This window comes from Salvelinus namaycush, chromosome 2 (genome assembly GCF_016432855.1).
Source record: "Salvelinus namaycush isolate Seneca chromosome 2, SaNama_1.0, whole genome shotgun sequence".
Taxonomy (NCBI): Eukaryota; Metazoa; Chordata; class Actinopteri; order Salmoniformes; family Salmonidae; genus Salvelinus; species Salvelinus namaycush.
Genome location: NC_052308.1, coordinates 64,942,052 through 64,962,801, shown reverse-complemented (window position 1 = coordinate 64,962,801; position 20,750 = coordinate 64,942,052). Strand labels below are relative to the sequence as shown.

Genomic DNA, 20,750 nt, shown 5'->3' with positions numbered 1-20,750 from the left:
GGAAGTCATGCTGATGATCTAAACTATGCTCCACACTCCGTCCTGTTGGTGGCGGTATTGGAATTTGAATCACAAGAAGGTGAAAAAAAATTACAGAAGCAGGTACAGCAGAAAAATACAATTATTTATGTCCTTGGCTAGCTAGATCGTTGCTTTTGTACTAGCTAATATATGCATTTTTATGCAATTGCGTGGAACTTGTTTGACGCCTCAAAATCTAAAATGACAAGGCGAACATAATGAGATGGTAAGTTACCCTCTTTAAGGCCTAAGACGAGCGTGGGTGAGGTTGCAGACAGGAGGTAAACAATAGTTTTATAGCTACTGCTTGCAAATTATTTTTAAGAATAAGGTAATGTGTTTGGTTATGATAAAAACAGTTATCGGGCTAACGTTATATGCTTCTGTCACGCTCACAGCACGTTCTGAAAATGGCATAGCTACAAGCTAACGTTAGCTACCTAGCTTAGTAGAACAGGTTCTGCTTCAGATTCATGCAGCTTTAGTATTCTGATCATAGTTAGCATTTATGGCTAGCATTTGAAGCCAGCAATCGCGTTCCTCACACGCTAGGAACGAATTTCCTCAAGTTATAATGAAAAAGTGCCAATTGGTCCCAAAACACAAGTTTTATGGAGACTTGTGGGAGGACTGCTTATGACGTCGCCCACTGTATGCGCTTTCGTTAGCCTGATTGCATCCAGACTGAGAAGTCCGCATTGCATTCCTGACCACGTCCTGAAGTGGTCAGCAAGATCTGAACACAATCATCACAAAGCCACTCATGTGCGTCTAGACCAGTCTTCTCTGTGATATCTTCATATTCTGATAGCCAGGGGCGCAACTTTGGTTTTAGAAGTGAGGGGAAGTGAGGGGACATAACCTGGAGGGGGGAATGGGGGTCCTCCCTCAATTTTTTGGGACATCAAACAAATTTCCTGCATTTCTACACAATCTAATGACCCTTTTGGCATAATTTTGTGGTCACTTACTGTAAATAATAATATATGTTTCCAAATGCTTCTACATGAGTGTGGATGCTACCATGATTATGGATAAACCTGAATGAATTGTGAATAATGATGAGTGAGAAAGTTAGACGCACACATCATACCCCCCCCCCAAAAAAAAAAAATCTAGCCTCCCATGTTATTGTAGTGGTGAGAGGTTAGCATGTCTTGGGGGTATGATATTTGTGCGTCTAACTTTCTCTCTCATAATTATTCATGATTCATTTAGAATTATCCATAATCATGGTAGCATCCACATTAATGTAGAAGCTTTTAGAAACAAATTATATTCTTATTTACAATAAAAGTGATTCCAAATAGACATAATACATAATTTACCATTCATTTTTATTGGGCACAAAGTAATCTGAAACAACCAAAACAAACAGCAAATGCATCCAACAAATTTTTAGACTCACAAGCTTGATCTTGTCATTGCATGCTATGAATGTGGGGACCAAATACTTCACTTTTTACTACATTAATACACATACAAGTGAATTTGTCCCAATACTTTCGGTCCCCTAAAATGGGGGGACTATGTACAAAAAGTGCTGTCATTTCTAAACAGTCCACCCGATATGGATGAAAATAACCTCAAATTAATCCTGACAGTCTGCACTTTAACTTCATAGTCATTGTTTGATCTAAAATCCAAACTTTTGGAGGATAGAGCCAAAAGAAGAAAAATGCTTCACTGTCCCAATAATTACGAGGGCACTGCAATTCATATCATAGGCCTAATAGTACTGTAATGAAACAGCAGGGATCAGGTCTCGAACCCTCGACCTTCTAGCCCTAGGTCCGGCGCGCTATCGACTGTGCCGCAAAAGCATGCTCGAGCGGCAGAGTCGATTTCCGCGCTTATAAACCCAGGGTCGTTACACTACTCCCTCCTTTCAAAGAGCGCGTCTACGCGCTAGCTTGCGACTCTACGTCTTACAGGAACGCGCTCACCGGCCAAGCACACGCACTGTCGTGGATACAAGGTCCAATCACTTCTGACACCAATGTAATGAAACTGCAGGGAGCAGGTCTCGAACCCTCGACCTTCTAGCCCGAGGTCCGGCGCGCTATCGACTGTGCGGTAGAGTCGATTTCCGCTCTTATAAACCCAGGGTCGTTATACTACTGTATAGCTCTTTTGACTTGCACACAATATAGCTGGATCGCCCCGTCTTGTCCCTAGGGGTCCAACGCCCTGCAGTGCCCCAACCCATCACACCCCACTCAGCTTTAGGATCTTAGTGAAACATTTATTATTGGTTTCAGGTGTGTTAGGCCAAGGTCAGAATGACAACCAACAGTACGGCTGTCCCCTGGGCCAGGACTGAGCAGCCCAGCAGCTAGTGTTGGTTGTCATTCTGACCTTGGCCTAACACACCTGAAACCAATAATAAATGTTTCACTAAGATCCTAAAGCTGAGTGGGGTGTGATGGGTTGGGGCACTGCAGGGCGTTGGACCCCTCTCCCCTGACGTGGGCATGTTTTCATGTGTACAGTATTCCATATAAGGCATCCAGACCTTATGAAAGTTGCACACTATACCCTTAATCTTTACATTTCTGCCATCCTTTGTGACATTGTCAGAGGATAACCAACCTTCCAATTAATAGCAATGCATTTCTTAGCCGCTATAAATGCTAGGTTACATAGTTTCTTCTGATATCAGTCTCCAGTATCAACATTTCCAAGCAAACAAAAAAACGGGGAGAAAGGAGAATCTGTAGATATGCTGAGATAAAATAACATACTCTTTGCCAGAATTCAGACAGCCTTCACAAGAGCATAACATATAAGTTCACCTTACCGCACCACAGACTGGTCTTCCCTGGTTTCTTGATCCTGCTGAGACCCCTGTCACCATCTGATCCTGCTAAAATGAGGCATTACAAATAATTTCCTTTGTGTACATTTATACATTATTATCCAAGAATAGAACCAATGGTTCAATAATTGAAATTACCATTATTCCCAGATCCTAGACTGTAGCTTTAAACTGCTGTCATGTAGTTACGCCAGATCAATAACGTTACATTGCTATACTGACTCTAATAAACTCACATTGCACTGTAAAAAAAAAATCTGAAATTTGGTCTTCAATCGTTTGGCCGCTGGTTTCATCTAGTGTGATTGAGGCAAAAATAATAGCTGAAGTTAGTGAGCTAGCTAGCATCAGACAACTTTTGGCTAGCTCTAATGGTACATCAACTGGCAAAAACTAGCCAAGTTAATTTACTTCTGTTGAAACAGGACAAAACAAAGGCTACAAAACATTTCCATACACACAACAGCTGTTAAATACTGCTACCTGACAGATACTGAGATAGCTATAGCTGAACTGGCTGTGGTAACTACTAGCTAGCCACTGTAGCTAGTTAATTTACTTTAGACAGAACTTCAGTCGAGAGGGGATGAAACATTAGCTAATGTTACATGTCAGTTAGCTACACTACTAGCTCAGCACTAGGAATAAATTATTTCCCGTTAAGTCAAACCGCAGTTACCTTGCATCAGTCAAATAAAGAGTAACCAGTTTCTGCTCTGCTTGCTTTTACAACTCAAAGAAAAAGCACAACATACAGCACCTGCCTCTGTTCATGTCTCCCGTGACGGTCCTATAAGCCAGCCTTTCAGAAGCTTTTCCTTCACACAGCCTGTCCGCACGCTCTGTGGTGTCGGCGCGGTCCTAAATCCAGCTGGCTGATACCACCAAAGAGCCTACCCGACCTCTCTGAGGCGTCTGCATGGTCCTAAAGCACACCGATACTGTGTTTGGTATCACAGCAATGACAAAAATTTGAATTCAGAATGTCCCGCCGTCCCCAGTGGAAGTGGCACCCCTGCTGATACCATAAGTCGCATGTAAGTGTCAAGTGTAGACACGATCTGTTGTCTGTCTACACTTGATACTTACATGCAACTTCTGCTACGGTATCAGAATACGGAAATCGCATTGAAAAGACTGGTCTAGACGCACAAAAGTCGCTATGTGGTCTGATTGTGTTCAGATCTAGCCTGGTATGGCAATAGCACTGCCCTCGATCGCATGGCACCAAAGAGGGTGGCGCGGACAGTCCAGTACATCACTGAGGCCGAGCTCCCTGCCATCCAGGACATCTACACTATATATACAGTACAGTTACATTATAGACGATTCTGTGCTTCCAACTTAGTGGTAACAGTTTAGGGCAGGCCCTTTCCTGTTTCAGCGTGACAATGCCCCCGTGCACAAAGTGAGGTCCATACAGAAATGGTTTGTTGAGATTGGTGTGGAAGGACTTGACTGGCCTGCACAGAGACCTGAACCCCATCGAACACCTTTGGGATGAATTGGAACGTCGACTGCGAGCCAGGCCTAATCGCCCAACATCAGTGCCCGACCTCACTAACGCTCTTGTGGCTGAATGGAAGCAAGTCCCCGCAGCAATATTCCAACATCTAGTGGAAAGATGTTTTCTATCTATTCCCGGGCATTATCAGCTCATTGTTATGGATGTATCCAAATGAATGTCAATAGAAAACAGCTACTTTGCTGTTATTCTGCCTGCAGAGGTAGTGACTGTGTTAGCCGCAAGTAAGTCATAGGAATGTTGCCAGAGAGCATGGCAACAGAACATAAAGAACATATGACTGGGTCGTGTCCAAAAGAAGACAAAGTATGAACTTGTTTATATAAATGAAAATATCAACCCTTTTTTTCCTACCACTAAATGTGTGCTTAGTATTGTTTCTTTGGCAACTGTGGTATAAACTGGATAAACTGCTGTTATTCTGGCTGCAGAGGTAATGACTGTGTAGCTGTAGCAAGTTGGCTGGCTAGTTTTACACCCGCAAGGGGTGTTCACACTAGCTAGCAGCAAGCATGGGATAAGAACGGAACATTAAGAACGAATGAGTGGGTCACGTCTGTAAATATCAAACTAATCGAACGACTGGGTCGCGTCTCTAGCAAACCAAAAGATGAGAAAGTATGAATTTGCTTATGAAAATATCAGCGAAAGATATGTATTTTTACCGGTAAATGTGTGCTTTCATATTGTTTTGTTTGGCAACTGTGGTATAAGCTGGATAAACGCCTCCGTTCTGTACATTACCTTGGAAAAAGGGACCACCTCGTCCCGCTGCATCGTCCATTATTTCCAAGGTAATTTACAGAACATCGGCGTTTATCCCTTACATGTACCACGGGTATGACAAAACATTTATTTTTACTCTTCTAATTACATAATATTTTAATATTTTTTAATATTTTTTTATCCCCTTTTCTCCCCAATTTTCGTGGTATCCAATCGCTAGTAATTACTATCTTGTCTCATCGCTACAACTCCCGTACGGGCTCGGGAGAGACGAAGGTCGAAAGCCACGCGTCCTCCGAAGCACAACCCAACCAAGCCGCACTGCTTCTTAACACAGCGCGCCTCCAACCCGGAAGCCAGCCGCACCAATGTGTCGGAGGAAACACCGTGCACCTGGCCCCCTTGGTTAGCGCGCACTGCGCCCGGCCTGCCACAGAAGTCGCTGGAGCGCGATGAGACAAGGATATCCCTACCGGCCAAACCCTCCCTAACCCGGACGACGCTAGCCCAATTGTGCGTCGCCCCACGGACCTCCCGGTCGCGGCCGGCTGCGACAGAGCCTGGGCGCGAACCCAGAGACTCTGGTGGCGCAGCTAGCACTGCGATGCAGTGCCCTAGACCACTGCGCCACCCGGGAGGCCCCCTAATTACATTGTTAAACAGTTTATAATAGCAATAAGGCAGGCACCTCTGGGGTTTGTTGTATATGGCCAATATACCACGTCTAAGGGCTGTATCCAGGCACTCCGCATTGCATCGTGCTTATAACAGCCCTTAGCCGCGGTACTGTGCATTCGGAAAGTATTCAGACCCCTTGACTTTTTCCACATTTTGTAACATTACAACCTTACATGCTGACCACACCGCTCGCATGTGCGAGCTTTGCAAAATAAATGTACACATACATGTTATTCAATCATTGGACCCACACTGCTCGCGAGCCCCAGCGAGCGTCTGCGTGGCCAGGCGCTAAAATAGAAATAGGTTCTATTTGTGACGCTCAATGCATTGCAAAGTCCGGCCTCGCCCATCTCATTGGTTTTTAGGAGCATATACCCCCGTGCCATCTCTTCATTGGTTTTTAGGAGCATATACCCACGTGAGTGATTGAAAGATGAACTGACGTCCACACTCCAGTCGGTTGTAGTAATGCACTGTAAAGTTGGTTGCCAACCACCATATAAAGTCCAAAGATGTAAAAAAAGAAGCTTGAGGAAGGAGGAGAGATGACGAGAAAGGAATTCAGTTTACCGTTTTATTTGTGGATTAATTGTCGGAGTAGAGGACCTTGTGCATTTCAGGTAAAATAACAACCCAATGTTTATATCCCAGGACAAATTAGCTAGCAACAGCAAGCTAGCTAGCTAAACTGCCATAAATGTTTAATGCTTTTTGACTTGTCCCCAAATTAATATAATTGGTTCAGAGTTTGTTTTGATATTTCAACCTGCGTGTCCTGATCGTGTCTGGTGTGGGGGTACAAAAACAACATGCGCGCGATGGCGCATGCAGGCGCACGCGTGTGTCCGGTTTGGTCAGCATGTTATTCTAAAATTGATGAAATAAAATTTCCTCATCAATCTACACACAATACCCAATAATGACAAAGAAAAAACAGGTTTTTATACATTTTTGCATAAAATAAATAAAAACAAATACCTTATTTACATAAGTATTCACACCCTTTGCTATGGGACTCGAAATCGAGCTCAGGTGCATTCTTTTTCCATTGATCATCCTTGAGATTTTTGCTCTGACATGCACTGTCAACTGTGGGACCTTATACAGACAGGTGTGTGCCTCTCCAAATCATGTTGAATCAATTCAATTTACCACAGGTTGTCTCCATTCAAGTTGTAGAAACACCTAAAGGATGATCAATGGAAACAGGAGGCACCTGAGCTCAATGTCGATTTTATTTATTTATATATATTTTTATACATTTGCAAAAAAATCTAAAAACCAGTTTTCACTTTGTCATTATGGAATATTGTGTGTAGATTGATGAGGATTTTTTATTTAATCAATTTTAGAATAAGGCTGTAACGTAACAAAATGTGGAAAAAGTCAAGGGGTCTGAATACTTTCCAAATGCACTGTACGTATAAAGCTATGATGGTACAATTTTATAAATGCCAAAAGATAATTTGGATAATCTTTTTGTGTCAGTAAATGTATTTCGCAAGAAATGGCGGTGGAAACGCCTTTATCCGCAAATATTGATCTAATAACCATCATATTAAACTTGGAGTCACACGATGATACTGGGTGTGGTCCTGCCACTATGACTTGGGAAACCATGCAGTTTATTAGACTACAGTTGAGTTATGAAGAACTTCACAGTGTGATGAAAGTGAATGGTAGTTCTGAGCAATTAGTGCTTTTTGAGGTAGGTTTCGGTTTGATTATTAAAAAATAACGGTTTTCGATTTAGGTTTTGATGATTTTTAAATAAAATTCACTATGCGTTATGTGAGTTGAATGCTCTAACAGAATAAAACTATTAATTAATCGTAGTGACTGCCAATTACTGCTTATCAGTTATTAACCAACAATTATTCATATTACTTTAATAAAATATTTCAGTTGTGTATATATTATTTGTTTTATTTGATTACTATTATTTCTTTCCAAGTCATCATCTCATCTCTATAGAGCTGCTGCCTTTGCCGTCTGACAAAATCACTATTTTGTAGTTTAAAATAAATAAGGCATGACTGCTGAATACCAACTATCAATCATTTAGATCATGTATTTTCAGTTAGAGATACGGTGCAAAGCAATAGCTGCTCCATATCCCCTTGCGATGGCGCATTCTTCTCCCTCTTCTGTAAAAGAAACACAGACCGGACAAATAGATGCACAATGAATTGTGGTCATTGTAGTTAATTGCCATGTTTTATGCTATAAACTATGATGAATATTGGCCCTGTTGGAAACTAAAACTCCCTAACACATTGCACAGTTCAGACTGGATCTGATTTATCTCTAGAGAAACTGCTATGTGTTCATTGAGCTCACAGAAAAAAACTGAACAAAATGGAATTCAAATAATTGAACCGACATTGGTCAATTAGTTGTTGTTTAAAAAACAAAATATTGTAGTTTAAAAACAGAAAAAAAACGGGCATTTAATTGCTCAGCACTAGTGCATGGTGATCTTGATGCTTCTTTCCAATAAATATTGAAGGTCTTATTAATTTAAAAAATATTTATATATTTCACTTTTATTTAACCAGGTAGGCTAGTTGAGAACAAGTTCTCATTTACAACTGCAACCTGGCCAAGATAAAGCAAAGCAGTTTGACACATACAACAACACAGAGTTACACATGGAATAAACAAACATACAGTAGAAAAGTCTTTATACAGTGTGTGCAAATGAGGTAAGATGAGGGAGGTAAGGCAATAAATAGGCCATGGTGGCAAAGTAATTACAATGTAGCAATTGAACACTGGAGTGATAGATGTGCAGAAGATGAATGTGCAAGTAGAGATACTGGGGTGCAAAGGAGCAAGATTAATAAATAAATACAGTATGGTGATAAGGTAGTTAGATGGGCTATTTATAGATGGGCTATGTACAGGTGCAGTGATCTGTGAGCTGCCCTGACAGCTGGTGCTTAAAGTTAGGGAGGGAGAAATGAGTCTCCAGCTTCAGTGATTTTTGCAGTTCGTTCCAGTCATTGGCAGCAGAGAACTGGAAGGAAAGGCGGCCAAAGTAGGAATTGGCTTTGGGGGTGACCAGTGAAATATACCTGCTGGAGCGCGTGCTATGGATGGGTGCTGCTATGGTGACCAGTGAGCTGAGATAAGGCGGGGCTTTACCTAGCAAAGACTTGTAGATGACCTGGAGCCAATGGGTTTGGCGACGAGTATGAAGTGAGGGCCAGCCAACGAGAGCGTACAGGTCGCAATGGTGGGTAGTATATGGGGCTTTGGTGACAAAACGGATGACACTGTGATAGACTGCATCCAATTTGTTGAGTAGAGTGTTGGAGGCTATTTTGGAAATGACATCGCCGAAGTCGAGGAACGGTAGGATGGTCAGTTTTACGAGGGTATGTTTGGCAGCATGAGTGAAGGATGCTTTGTTGCGAAATAGGAAGCCGATTTCTAGATTTAATTTTGGATTGGAGATCCTTAATGTGAGTCTGGAAGGAGAGTTTACAGTCTAACCAGACACCTAGGTATTTGTAGTTGTCCACATATTCTAAGTCAGAACGTCCAGAGTAGTGATGCTGGGCGGGCGGGCAGGTGCGGACAGCGATCAGTTGAAGGGCATGCATTTAGTTTTACTTGCATTTAAGAGCAGTTGTAGGCCGCGGAAGGAGAGTTGTATGGCATTGAAGCTCATCTGGAGGTTAGTTAACAGTGTCCAAAGAAGGGCCACAAGTATACAGAATTGTGTCGTCTGCATAGAGGTGGATCAGAGAATCACAGGCAGCAAGAGCAACATCATTGATGTATACAGAGAAGAGAGTCGGCCCGAGAATTGAACGCTGTGGCACCTCCATAGAGACTGCCAGAGGTCCGGACAACAGGCCCTCCGATTTGACACACTAAACTCTATCAGAGAAGTAGTTGGTGAACCAGGCGAGGCAGTCATTTGAGAAACCTAGGCTGTTGAGTCTGCCAATAAGAATGTGGTGATTGACAGAGTTGAAAGCCTTGGCCAGGTCGATGAATACGTCTGCACAGTATTGTCTCTTATCGATGGCGGTTATGATATCGTTTAGGACCTTGAGCGTGGCTGAGGTGCACCCATGACCAGCTCTGAAACCAGATTGCATAGCGGAGAAGTTATGGTGGGATTCGAAATTGGTCGGTGATCTGTTTGTTAACTTGGCTTTCGAAGAACTTAGAAAGGCAGGGTAGGATAGATATAGGTCTGTAGCAGTTTGAGTCTAGAGTTTTACCCCCTTTGAAGAGGGGGATGACCGCGGAAATCTCAGACGATACGAAAGAGAGGTTGAACAAGTGACATGATGATCGATGCTTGACTGCCATTTGACAAATAAAAAATATTCTTGTTCTTATCCATAATAATCTCATTATGTAGACTAGCCTACCAGCACAACCTACCTGCACTGTATCTGCGAGCTGTTGGCTAGAGCACATATGCCAATACTAGCGTAAAGACATTTGCTATTTTACACAACAGTTTTTGTGCCAAAACTATCGGTAGAGTTGAAAATGCGATAGAATTCAGTTCATGAAAACTTAGGGAAAAGGTACTTTTTGTGTGCACTATATCATCACATACTGATTTCTATCACACCAATGGTGGAAAATTCGCATATTTTCTTTATCCAGATTCTAGAATATTCGCATAAATCTGTCTCCAAATGGATGGAAACCTAGCTAGTGACTGCCATTCTTGAAGTTGTTTGTGGTGATGTCAAAATTAGGGTTGTACAAAACAGTCATCAGCGATTGGATAATTTCAAACCAGAGTATCAAAGCCAATAACACATTTTAAAAACCCAACTGATCGGTGTCTGGGACCAATCGGAACAGTTAGAATGTGATTGCGTTCTAGAAATTGTCGGGGAGGTACTCAGATCCAGACGGTTGTCACTAGTTACCACAAAGTCATAAACCCTGCCTATTTCTGAAATGTCTTTAAACCAAACCCTAACCACACTGATAATCTCATGCCTAACCTTAAATTAAGACCAAACAGCTTGTTTTTGTTTTCTTGAATCTTTACGATATAGCCAATTTTGACTTTGTGGCTGTGGTAACTAGTGACAACCAATCCAGACTCATTGCAGATAAATGCATTAACACCCTTGGGCATAGCGTTTGGCCGGAGCAAGGAGTTTGGGGAGCCAGGCAACCTAGCACAACAGTATTCAACAACATGTAGCTTACATTAAGCTCACCAATGTCTTCTTACATTTTTATGTTATGCTGCAGTGAACCTGAAGAGTCATCCCAGCTCAGGCACGCTGGAAGATAACATACCAATTGGAACCAGAGAGGTACAGTCTGGTGCTTCCTCTGCTATGAGCTACATCATGGACCCATCATCCAGAGACTGGAGCAAAGGCTCATTGAAGGGTAGCAGTGCTCCCTTCTCCCCAGACACAGATGGAGATCCTGTGGAGCTCAGTGTGGAGGACCTGGAACTCGCTCGTAAGAAGAAGGAGCTGAAGGTCATAGAGGAAAAGATAGCTCACAAGAAAGCTGTTCTTGCTCTGCAAAAAGTTAAACGCGGAGCTAAGGACATGCCTGAAACACAGGCTGCATCCACAACAGTGAAGGGCATCTCTAAACAGACCAAGATCAACAATACAATATTCAAAACATACAACCATGTCACCGACAAGTCGTCACGCGTATGCCTACCTCTTAAACAGAGGGTGCTGGACATTCTGAGTAAGTTCAGAAGAACAGCGGTACGGTGCATGCATAAGGTATGTACCTATTAGTTCTGTATTTATTCATCAGGGTTGGGGTCAATTCTTAATTTAGTTGCTAATTGGTCTCTCATTTCCATAAAATGTTGGGATTTTAATTGAATTAGCCACACACCACAGGAAGCAGAATTTAATTTGAATTAAAGGGATAGTTTTGGTCAAATTCCCCTTACTTTGAGTAATTCAATGAAATTCAAATAGATAATTTATTCCATACATCATTATTTTCATGTTGACACCATGTATGGTGACCAATACTGTTTGACATGTTGTAGACCTACAAGCTCGCCGTCATGTATACAGTCAGTAACGTGTAAGTACATTTATTTAACGTTTCGTCTTGGGGCATTCAGTCTTCGGCGTTCAAGTTAAATCACACTGAAATGACTACCTGTTTTAGCAGCACGTGTCTGACGTTGAAGATATATCCATAGTCGGAAGATCGTTCTTATTAAATCGGCATCCCTCACATTACCTGTGCACAATAAAGTATTAAAATCAAACATGAACACTACCGTTCAAAAGTTTGGGGTCACTTAGAAATGTCCATGTTTTTGAAAGAAAAGCACTTTTTTTTGGTCCATTTTAAAACAACATCAAATTGATCAGAAATACAGTGTAGACATTGTTAATGTTGTAAATGACTATTGTAGCTGGAAACGGCAGATTTTTTATGGAATATCTACATAGGCGTACAGAGGCCCATTATCAGCAACCATCACTCCTGTGTTCCAATGGCACAATGTGTTAGCTAATCCAAGTTTATCATTTTTAAAGGCTAATTGATCATTAGAAAACCCTTTTGAAAACTCAGCGCAAACTGGCTCTATGCAGAATAGAAAGAGGAGTGGGAGGCCCCGGTGCACAACTGAGCAAGAGGACAAGTACATTAGAGTGTCTAGTTTGAGAAACAGACGCCTCACAAGTCTTCAACTGGCAGCTTCATTAAATAGTACCCGCAAAACACCAGTCTCAACGTCAACAGTGAAGAGGTGATTCCGGGATGCTGGCCTTCTAGTAGGCAGAGTTGCAAAGAAAAATCCATATATCAGACTGGCCAATGAAAAGAAAAGATTAAGATGAGCAAAAGAACACAGACACTGGACAGAGGAACTCTGCCTAGAAGTCCAGCCTCCTGGAGTCGTTTCTTCACTGTTGACGTGGAGACTGATGTGTTGCGGGTACTATTTAATGAAGCTGCCAGTTGAAGACTTGTGAGGTGTCTGTTTCTCAAACTAGACACTCTAGTGTATTTGCCCTCTTGCTGAGTTGTGGACAGGGGCCTCCCACTCCTCAGCCAGTTTGCGCTGTTCTGTGAAGGGAGTAGTACACAACGTTGTACGAGATTTTCAGTTTATTGGCAGTTTCTCGCATGGAATAGCCTTCATTTCTCAGAACAAGAATATACTGACGAGTTTCAGAAGAAAGTTATTTGTTTCTGGCCATTTTGAGCCTGTAATCGAACCCACAAATGCTGATGCTCCAGATACTCAACTAGTCTAAAGAAGGCCCGTTTTAATGCTTCTTTAATTAGCACAACAGTTTTCAGCTGTTCTAACATAATTGCAAAAGGGTTTTCTAATGATCAATTAGCCTTTTAAAATGATAAACTTGGATTAGCTAACACAATGTGCCATTGGAACACAGGAGTGATGGTTGCTGATAATGGGCTGCTGTACGCCTATGTAAATATTCCATTAAAAATCAGCCGTTTCCAGCTACAACAGTCATTTACTACATTAACAATGTCTACACTGTATTTCTGATAAATTTTATTTTATTTTAATGGGCAAAAGGGACATTTCAAAGTGACCCCAAACTTTTGAGCGGTAGTGTATATCAATGTTTACGCGAACAGACTCCGTTCTACTTCCTGTCTGTTGCAGCATGGCACCCTTATTGTGAGGATGATTAGCTAGGACAAACAGGTGTGAAACACAGACAGGTGTGCACGCAAAGCAATAACACAACATGGAATCCATGTTTGAGTTTGATTTGGAAGGGAAGCATCTATCAATTGAACTGAATTATTTCCCAATCAGAACCGTCTACGACCACGGAAATATCCTTCAACATGGGAAAAGTGTCACCAAACAGGCACAGTCTAGGGTCGGGAAATAAGACGCAGGGTGGGTAAGTGCTATACCGCTAAACCCCTGAGCTAAATGTTTTTTAAACATTTCATTCCTAAAACATGTTATAATTACAGTGGTCTGGAGATATTTAAAAGATGATTTTGTAGGTTGTCTCCCTTATACACTGAGCAAAAATATAAACGGAACATGTGAAGTGTTGGTCCCATGTTTCATGTGCGGAAATAAAAGATCCCAGACATGTTCCATACGCACAAAAAGCTTACTTCTCTTCAATGTTGTACACACATTTGTTTACATCCCTGTTAGTGAGCATTTCCCCTTTGCCAAGATAATCCATCTACCTGACAGGTGTGGCATATCAAGAAGCTGATTAAACAGCATGATCATTACACAGGTGCACCTTGTACTGGGAGCAATAAAAGGCCACTCTAAAATGTGGAGTTTTGTCACACAACGCAATGCCACAGATGTCTCATGTTTTGAGGGAGTGTGCAATTGGCATTCTGAATGCAGGGATGTCCACTAGAGCTGTTGCCAGAGAATTTAATTTTAATTTCTCTACCAAATTTGAGAATTTGGCAGTATGTCCAACTGGCCTCAACCACAGTATGGCGTTGTGTGGGCTAGCAGTTTGCTGATGTCAACGTTGTGAACAGAGTGTTCCATGGTGGCGCTGGGGTTATGGTATGGGCAGGCATAAGCTACGGACAATGAACCCAATTGCATTTTATTGATGACAATTTGAATGCACAGAGATATCGTGACGAGATCCTGAGGTCCATTGTCGTGCCATTCATCCGCCGCCATCACCTCTTGCTTCAGCATGAAAATGCACGGCCCCATGTCACAAGGATCTGTACACAATTCCTGGAAGCTGAAAATGTCCTAGTTTTTCCATGGCCTGCATACTCACCAGACATGTCACCCATTGAGCATGTTTGGGATGCTCTTGTTCAACGTGTAAGACAGCGTGTTCCATTTCCCGCCAATATCCAGGAACTTTGCACATTGTTGACAAGTGGGACAACATTTCACAGGCCACAATCAACACCCTGATCAACTCTATGCAAAGGAGATGTGTTGCGCTGCATGAGGCAAATGGTGGTCACACCAGATACTGACTGGTTATCTGATTTATGCCTCTACCTTTTTTAAATGCATCTGTGACTAACAGATGCATATCTGTATTCCCAGTCATGTGAAATTCATAGATAAGGGTATAATGAATTTATTTCAATTGACTGATTTTCTCATGAACTGTTACTCTGTCAAATCTTTTAAATTGTTGCATGTTTATATTTTTGTTCAGTATAATTCACAATTCACTTTACGTGTTATTAAATGTAATGATAAAAAAAAATACATTTCTCAGAATGCATTAGATCAAACACTCCATGACAAAAATACAAACAAAATACTGTTTGACATCATTGAGTTATAATCAAACTAGCATTTTAAAATGGTATGTGTTTTCTTTAGCTAGAGGTGGCAAATGATTTTGGCAAAGTATTTGTCAATGGATTGAGACTCATATATTCATGTCTCAGTTGAATTTCTTTGATTTGAATTAAATTCTACTTCCTTTATTTCAATTTCTGCTTCCTGTGGGGTGTGACCAATTCAAATTTCAATGAATGTCTTGAATATAATTTTTTCTCCTGAATTAACCCTGTTATAAATAGATTTTTCCTGATAGATGAAAAAGAAGTTGATGCTTAATAGTAAATAATTACAAAAAAGCATTTGTGCAAAAAACTTCCAGAATTAATCAAGGCGTGTAGTGGAAAAAAGTAAAACGCCTTTATTGTTTACGGCTTATGCATAGCAAGAATTTAAAAAACGCACAATCAGGGTGACCACCAGATCTTTCTTGGTGTTTGGATTCTGATGTTTCTACTACATGGACTTAATAGTTAATGTAAGAACCAGGTTTTTCTGCTGCTAAGAGGTAAATAAAAACTGACCTTGGATCACTATCCAGGGTCAACTTCCTTACACATACTAAAATGGTCCTTTTAGTATGTGGTCCTTTGTAGATCAGTAGGTAGAGCGTGGCGCTTGTAATGCCAGGGTACTAGGTTCGATTCCTGGGACCAGGCATATGTAAAATGTAGGCACGCATGAAATGGCATATATTATATTAAAATCTTCTCTCTTTTCCTCCGTGATACCCCTGCCAAGCCGAAGAAACAAAACAAGATGCGAGCATTGGAGCTGATGATTAGCGCTCCCCTAGAAAATGAAGAGGCCCATCCTTTGAGACTGAGAGTGAAGGTTTTAATGAACCAACGACGCTCTCCCAACAATAAGGTATGTAGCCATCACAAAAGTAGGTCGGCAAAAGTATCATACGGAAGTCAAGAAAACCATGGCCCCCGATGAATACAATCGATTTCTGTGATTGACACCCATCCCACATACGCTAGATATTAAGTGTCTACCTACTTGTACGCATCATAGTCTTTTTTTGTGTTCTTATAGGCCTACAGTGTTGTCTAGAATGTCATGGCTATATTAGTGTCCATCAACCACCTGCATGAAAATGTTGTTATCCTTTCAGATGCACAGATGCATCAATTGCTACCTATCATGCTAACAGTCATTGAGATGGACTTGTAGCATAGCTAGTCAGATAACAGCCAATCATTGCTGAATGAGTCATTATGAGTAAAATGCAGTTGACAGAATGCAACCAAATACAGTGCCCTCCGTAATTATTGGGACAGTGAAGCATTTTATCTTATTTTGTGTCTACTCCACAGGTTTGTATTTAAAAACAAACAATGACTGTGGGATTAAAGTGCAGACTGTCAGCTTTAATTTGAGGGTATTTTTATCCATATCGAGTAAACCGTTTAGAAATGACATTACTTTCTGTACATAGTCTCCATTTTATGGGACCAAAAGTATTGGGACAAATTCACTTATGTGTATTAAAGTAGTAAAAAGTGAAGTATTTGGTCCCATATTCATAGCACACAAGGATGACATCAAGCTTTGTTGGATGCATTTGCTGTTTGTTTTGGTTGTGTTTCAGATTATTTTGTGCCCAATAGAAATGAATGGTAAAAAATGTATAGTCATTTTGGAGTCACTTTTATTGTAAACAAGAATAGAATATGTTTCTAAACACTTCTGCATTAATGTGGCTCCTACCATGATTACGGATAATCCTGAATGAATCGTGAATAATTCTGAGTGAAAAAGTTAGATACACAAATATCATACCCACAAGACTAACCTCCCGTTATTGTAATGGTGAGAGGTTAGCATGTCTTGTGGGTATGATATATTTGTGCATCTGTAACTTTCTCACGCAGAATTATTCACGATTCATTCAGGATTATCCGTAATCATGGTAGGAGCCACATTAATGCAGAAGTATTTAGAAACATTTTCTATTCTTATTTACAATAAAAGTGACTCCAAAATGACACATTATTCACCATTAATTTCTATTGGGCACAAAATAATCTGAAACAACCAAAACAAACAGCAGATGAATATAGCAAGCCCATGATAACACAAAGGTAGTGTGAAATGCACACATAAACGCTACGTAAATTAAGTTTGATGGGTCGTCTTGATGATGCAAGCAGATAATACACTTTTTGTTTGTTTATAGCTGAAGTGGATAGATATTAATTGATATTTCCTCATAACGTTTCCTGTTAGGTGGTCCCTAATGATAAACAACATAATCCAACCATTCAGAGGCCAGTTCACTCACTCAGGACACAGGAGAAAGACATAGCAGCCACAGGTTTCCAGCGCTTCCTCAATGTCCTCAATGAAGGTGTGGACATCAACAAGCTCTCAAAGATCGTCAACGATGAAAATGAGTTACTCATTGTGGGCGAGGAGCTACCGCAAGTTTTGCCGACTCTGCTCGAGGGTCATGTTGATTCCAGCAGTAGATCCAAGTCTTCTCCAGTTGAGGAGAAGGTGAGGCTTGAGGATGAGCAGCGGTACGAGCGGATGCAGACCCTGCTGGAGATCGTTGGGCTGGACTTGGGGGTTGAGGAGTTGGGTCGGCTGACAGACAGGACCAATGATAGGCTGTATGGGAAGATGGGAGACTTGAAAATGAAGGAGTTTGAGAATGAGAAGGAAAAAGAGAAAAAGGAGAGCGAGCCCTTATTTAAACATCTCAGTACTTCCTCATTACCATCAGACAGCGCCAGCCCTAGCCCCCTTCTAAACCAGCACTCAAACATGACCGTTGAATACAGCAGCTCTAGTAACAAGGAATGGGACAAAGAGAGACACAGGGACAGATCTGAGAGGGACTGGCACCGACACTCTGGTACCAGAGACAAGGACAGAGAGAGGGAGGAGGATATAGTCAGAGAAATGGAGAGATCTGAAAGAGATGGAGAGAGAGATGGGCACAGAGACCGGGACAGAGAGGACAGAGAGGACAGAGCCAGAGAAGGGGAAAGTTCTACGAGAGAGAGATCCGGGCCAAGATGCTCTAGTACCAGAGACAAGGACAGAGTCAGAGAAAGGGACAGATCTGAGAGAAACCGAAAGGGAGACGGGCACAGACACTCTAGTACCAGAGAGAGAGACAAGGACATACCGGTAGTCAGAGAAACGAACAGATCAGAAAGGAACAGAGATAAAGACAGGGACAGAGACCCAGAGAAGGACTGGGATGGAGGCCGAGAGAGAGACCGGGACAGATCTAGGAGAGACGGGGGCAGATACAGATCTGAGAGAGACAGGGACAGAGACCCAGAGAAAGACTGTGACGGAGGCTGCGAGAGAGACCGGGACAGATCTGGAAGAGACAGGGACCCAGAGAAAGGCAGGGACGGAGGCCGGGAGAAAGACCGGGACAGAGTGAGAGACCGGGACAAATACAGATCTGAGAGAGACAGAAACCGAGAGATAGACAAGGATATAGAAAGGTGGCTGCAAAGGACCAGAGACCGAGACAAATGCCCCGCCAGAGACTGGGACAGCGAGAGCGACTGGGACAGCCACTCTAGTACTCGAGACTGGGACAGAGCGAGATCTGAGAGGGATATGTATGAGGATGAGTCCAGGGAAAACTCCATTGAGCACTACTCATACTCTATGGACCCTATATACCCTGTTTCTCATCCTCATGCATTTATGATGGCAAACTACTCCACCAACCAGTACTCTCAGTATATGACATACCACAGCAGTCCCTACACCATCGCCTTCCCTCCAGGGTGGGGTTATCCCCCTGGTGCCATGCCCGCTGGTGCCATGCCCCCTGGTAACATGCCGCCTGGTACCATGCTTCCTGGTATTATGCTCCCTGTTACCATGCCACCTGAAATCATGCCAGCTGGTGCCATGCTGCCTAGTAACAAGCCCCTCCTACCTAACCCCCCTGGGTATCCAGCCTACCCCAGCGCCCCCCCATATTACTCTTATGGCACCGCAGCCTTAAACCAGACATACTCATACACCCAGCCTGCTAGCAACCTCCAGCTCACATCTACCCAGCCTGCTAGCAACCTCCAGCTCTCATCTACCCAACCTGCTAGCAACCTCCAGCTCTCATCTACCCAACCTGCTAGCAACCTCCAGCTCTCATCTACCCAACCTGCTAGCAACCTCCAGCTCTCATCTACCCAGCCTGCTACTAGCAACCTCCAGCTCTCATCTACCCAGCCTGCTACTAGCAACCTCCATCTCTCATCTACCCAGCCTGCCAGCACTGCAGCAGTCTTGCCCCTCCTACGTAACCCCCCCATTTGTCAGAAGAAACTAGCTCCCTGGTATAAAGAACATAACAAAGCCCTGAGGCAAGTTTCCAGACAAATGGAACGGAAATGGCGCTCCACCAAATTGGAAGTCTTCCGACTAGCTTGGGAAGACAGTAAAGCGCAATATCGAAAAGCCCTCAATGCTGCCCGATCAGCCTACTTTTCCAACCAGATTGAGGAGAATAAAAACAATCCAAAATGTATTTTTGATACTGTTGAAAAGCTAACTGAAAAGCAACATTCCCCAAGTGAGGATGGCCTTCACTTCACCTAAGCAGTTACATCCTGCTGGTTGGCCCTTTCTGGGGGTATCTTCAGACTGGGCCACATTGTCTAAGCACTGAGTTCTGTCTAAGCGCGTTGTGACATTTACTGATGAAAAAGGGCTTTATAAATAAATTCAGTTGATTGGTTGATCTTAACTCAGAGATACACATACACCCAGCCCTCTAGCAACTGCGAGGGAAAGAGACAGAAGCATGCAGAAGCCGTAGCGAAAGTGAAAAGAATAAACATGGAAGAGACAGAAACATGCAGAAGATGTAGTGAAAGTGTCCTGTCAGATGGTGACAAAGAAGTCCCCCTCTGAACCAGGGTGAATGAAGAAAGCAAAGGGGGTAAACAATATATTCTTCACAGGTATTTTCATGAAGAGTTATCATAATTTTCAAAGGAAGTGTATGTGTAAGAGGAAATGGCATTTGAAGAGGAGGAATAAGGCTCACCAGCACAAAATAAAGTGATTGCTTGCAGAAGCAACAGGGAAAGTGGCTCGCTCCTCAGGTGGCTGTAAAGGATTTCCCCTTTGGAGAGGAGCCCAAGATCCAGAAGGAGTAGCAATGATAGATGGGGAGAAACTACATGCTGAGACTGTAGAAGAAGTGGTCCCTAAGAAGCTAAATTTGTCATGACACTAGCAAAGGATTTGTTATAGTTTAACTTCTTCATGTTGAAGCTATTTTCAGTGTAATGTTTTGTATTGTATGTGGTATGGGTAGGGCCAGCGTTTTTTCTTTACTATTATATCTGCTCAGCAAATGCATTTTCTCTCCCGTTATAAACCAAATAATAAGGGCATGGAGTTTACATGGTCTGGTCATGTGGTCAGGAAAGAAACCCTGGCCCTGGGCATAGTACATGTGTGTAAATGCAATGAAAAGACCATTGATTACATGTTTGTAAGTTCTCATGCCTGATGGCTGAAAGCAAAAAAACTGCCCATGTTTCATTCCCCACTTCAGTCTATAGATCACTTTTACTTTGTATATATTTAATTGAATAAAAGATTGTCTAATATTGTAAGTGTGGAGTATGTCAAAGTAATTTAACCAAGGCATTAAGCTTCACATTTCTTTTCAGGCATAACTTTCATTGGTTTGGTATTAGAAAATG

General features: G+C 42.2%; 1 protein-coding gene across 1 annotated transcript; it reads left to right on the top strand.

Annotated features, from left to right (window-relative positions):
• Nucleotides 1-90: 90 nt before the first annotated feature.
• LOC120066140 (eukaryotic translation initiation factor 3 subunit A-like) lies at nucleotides 91-20,648 on the top strand. Its single transcript, XM_039017286.1, has 4 exons — nucleotides 91-247; nucleotides 11,013-11,512; nucleotides 15,793-15,921; nucleotides 17,287-20,648. The coding sequence occupies exons 2-4, from the start codon at nucleotides 11,102-11,104 to the stop codon at nucleotides 19,630-19,632; spliced, it is 2,886 nt and encodes a 961-aa protein (XP_038873214.1). The 5' UTR covers nucleotides 91-247; nucleotides 11,013-11,101; the 3' UTR covers nucleotides 19,633-20,648.
• Nucleotides 20,649-20,750: the final 102 nt, after the last annotated feature.

What these genes read in the sequence shown, in the direction of transcription:
- LOC120066140 (XM_039017286.1), top strand. Translation starts at nt 11,102, where the DNA reads ATGAGCTACATCATGGACCCATCATCCAGAGACTGGAGCAAAGGCTCA. An exon ending in CGGTACGGTGCATGCATAAG is followed by an intron (nt 11,513 to 15,792) that starts GTATGTACCTAT and finishes ACCCCTGCCAAG; the next exon opens with CCGAAGAAACAAAACAAGAT. An exon ending in GACGCTCTCCCAACAATAAG is followed by an intron (nt 15,922 to 17,286) that starts GTATGTAGCCAT and finishes GTTTCCTGTTAG; the next exon opens with GTGGTCCCTAATGATAAACA.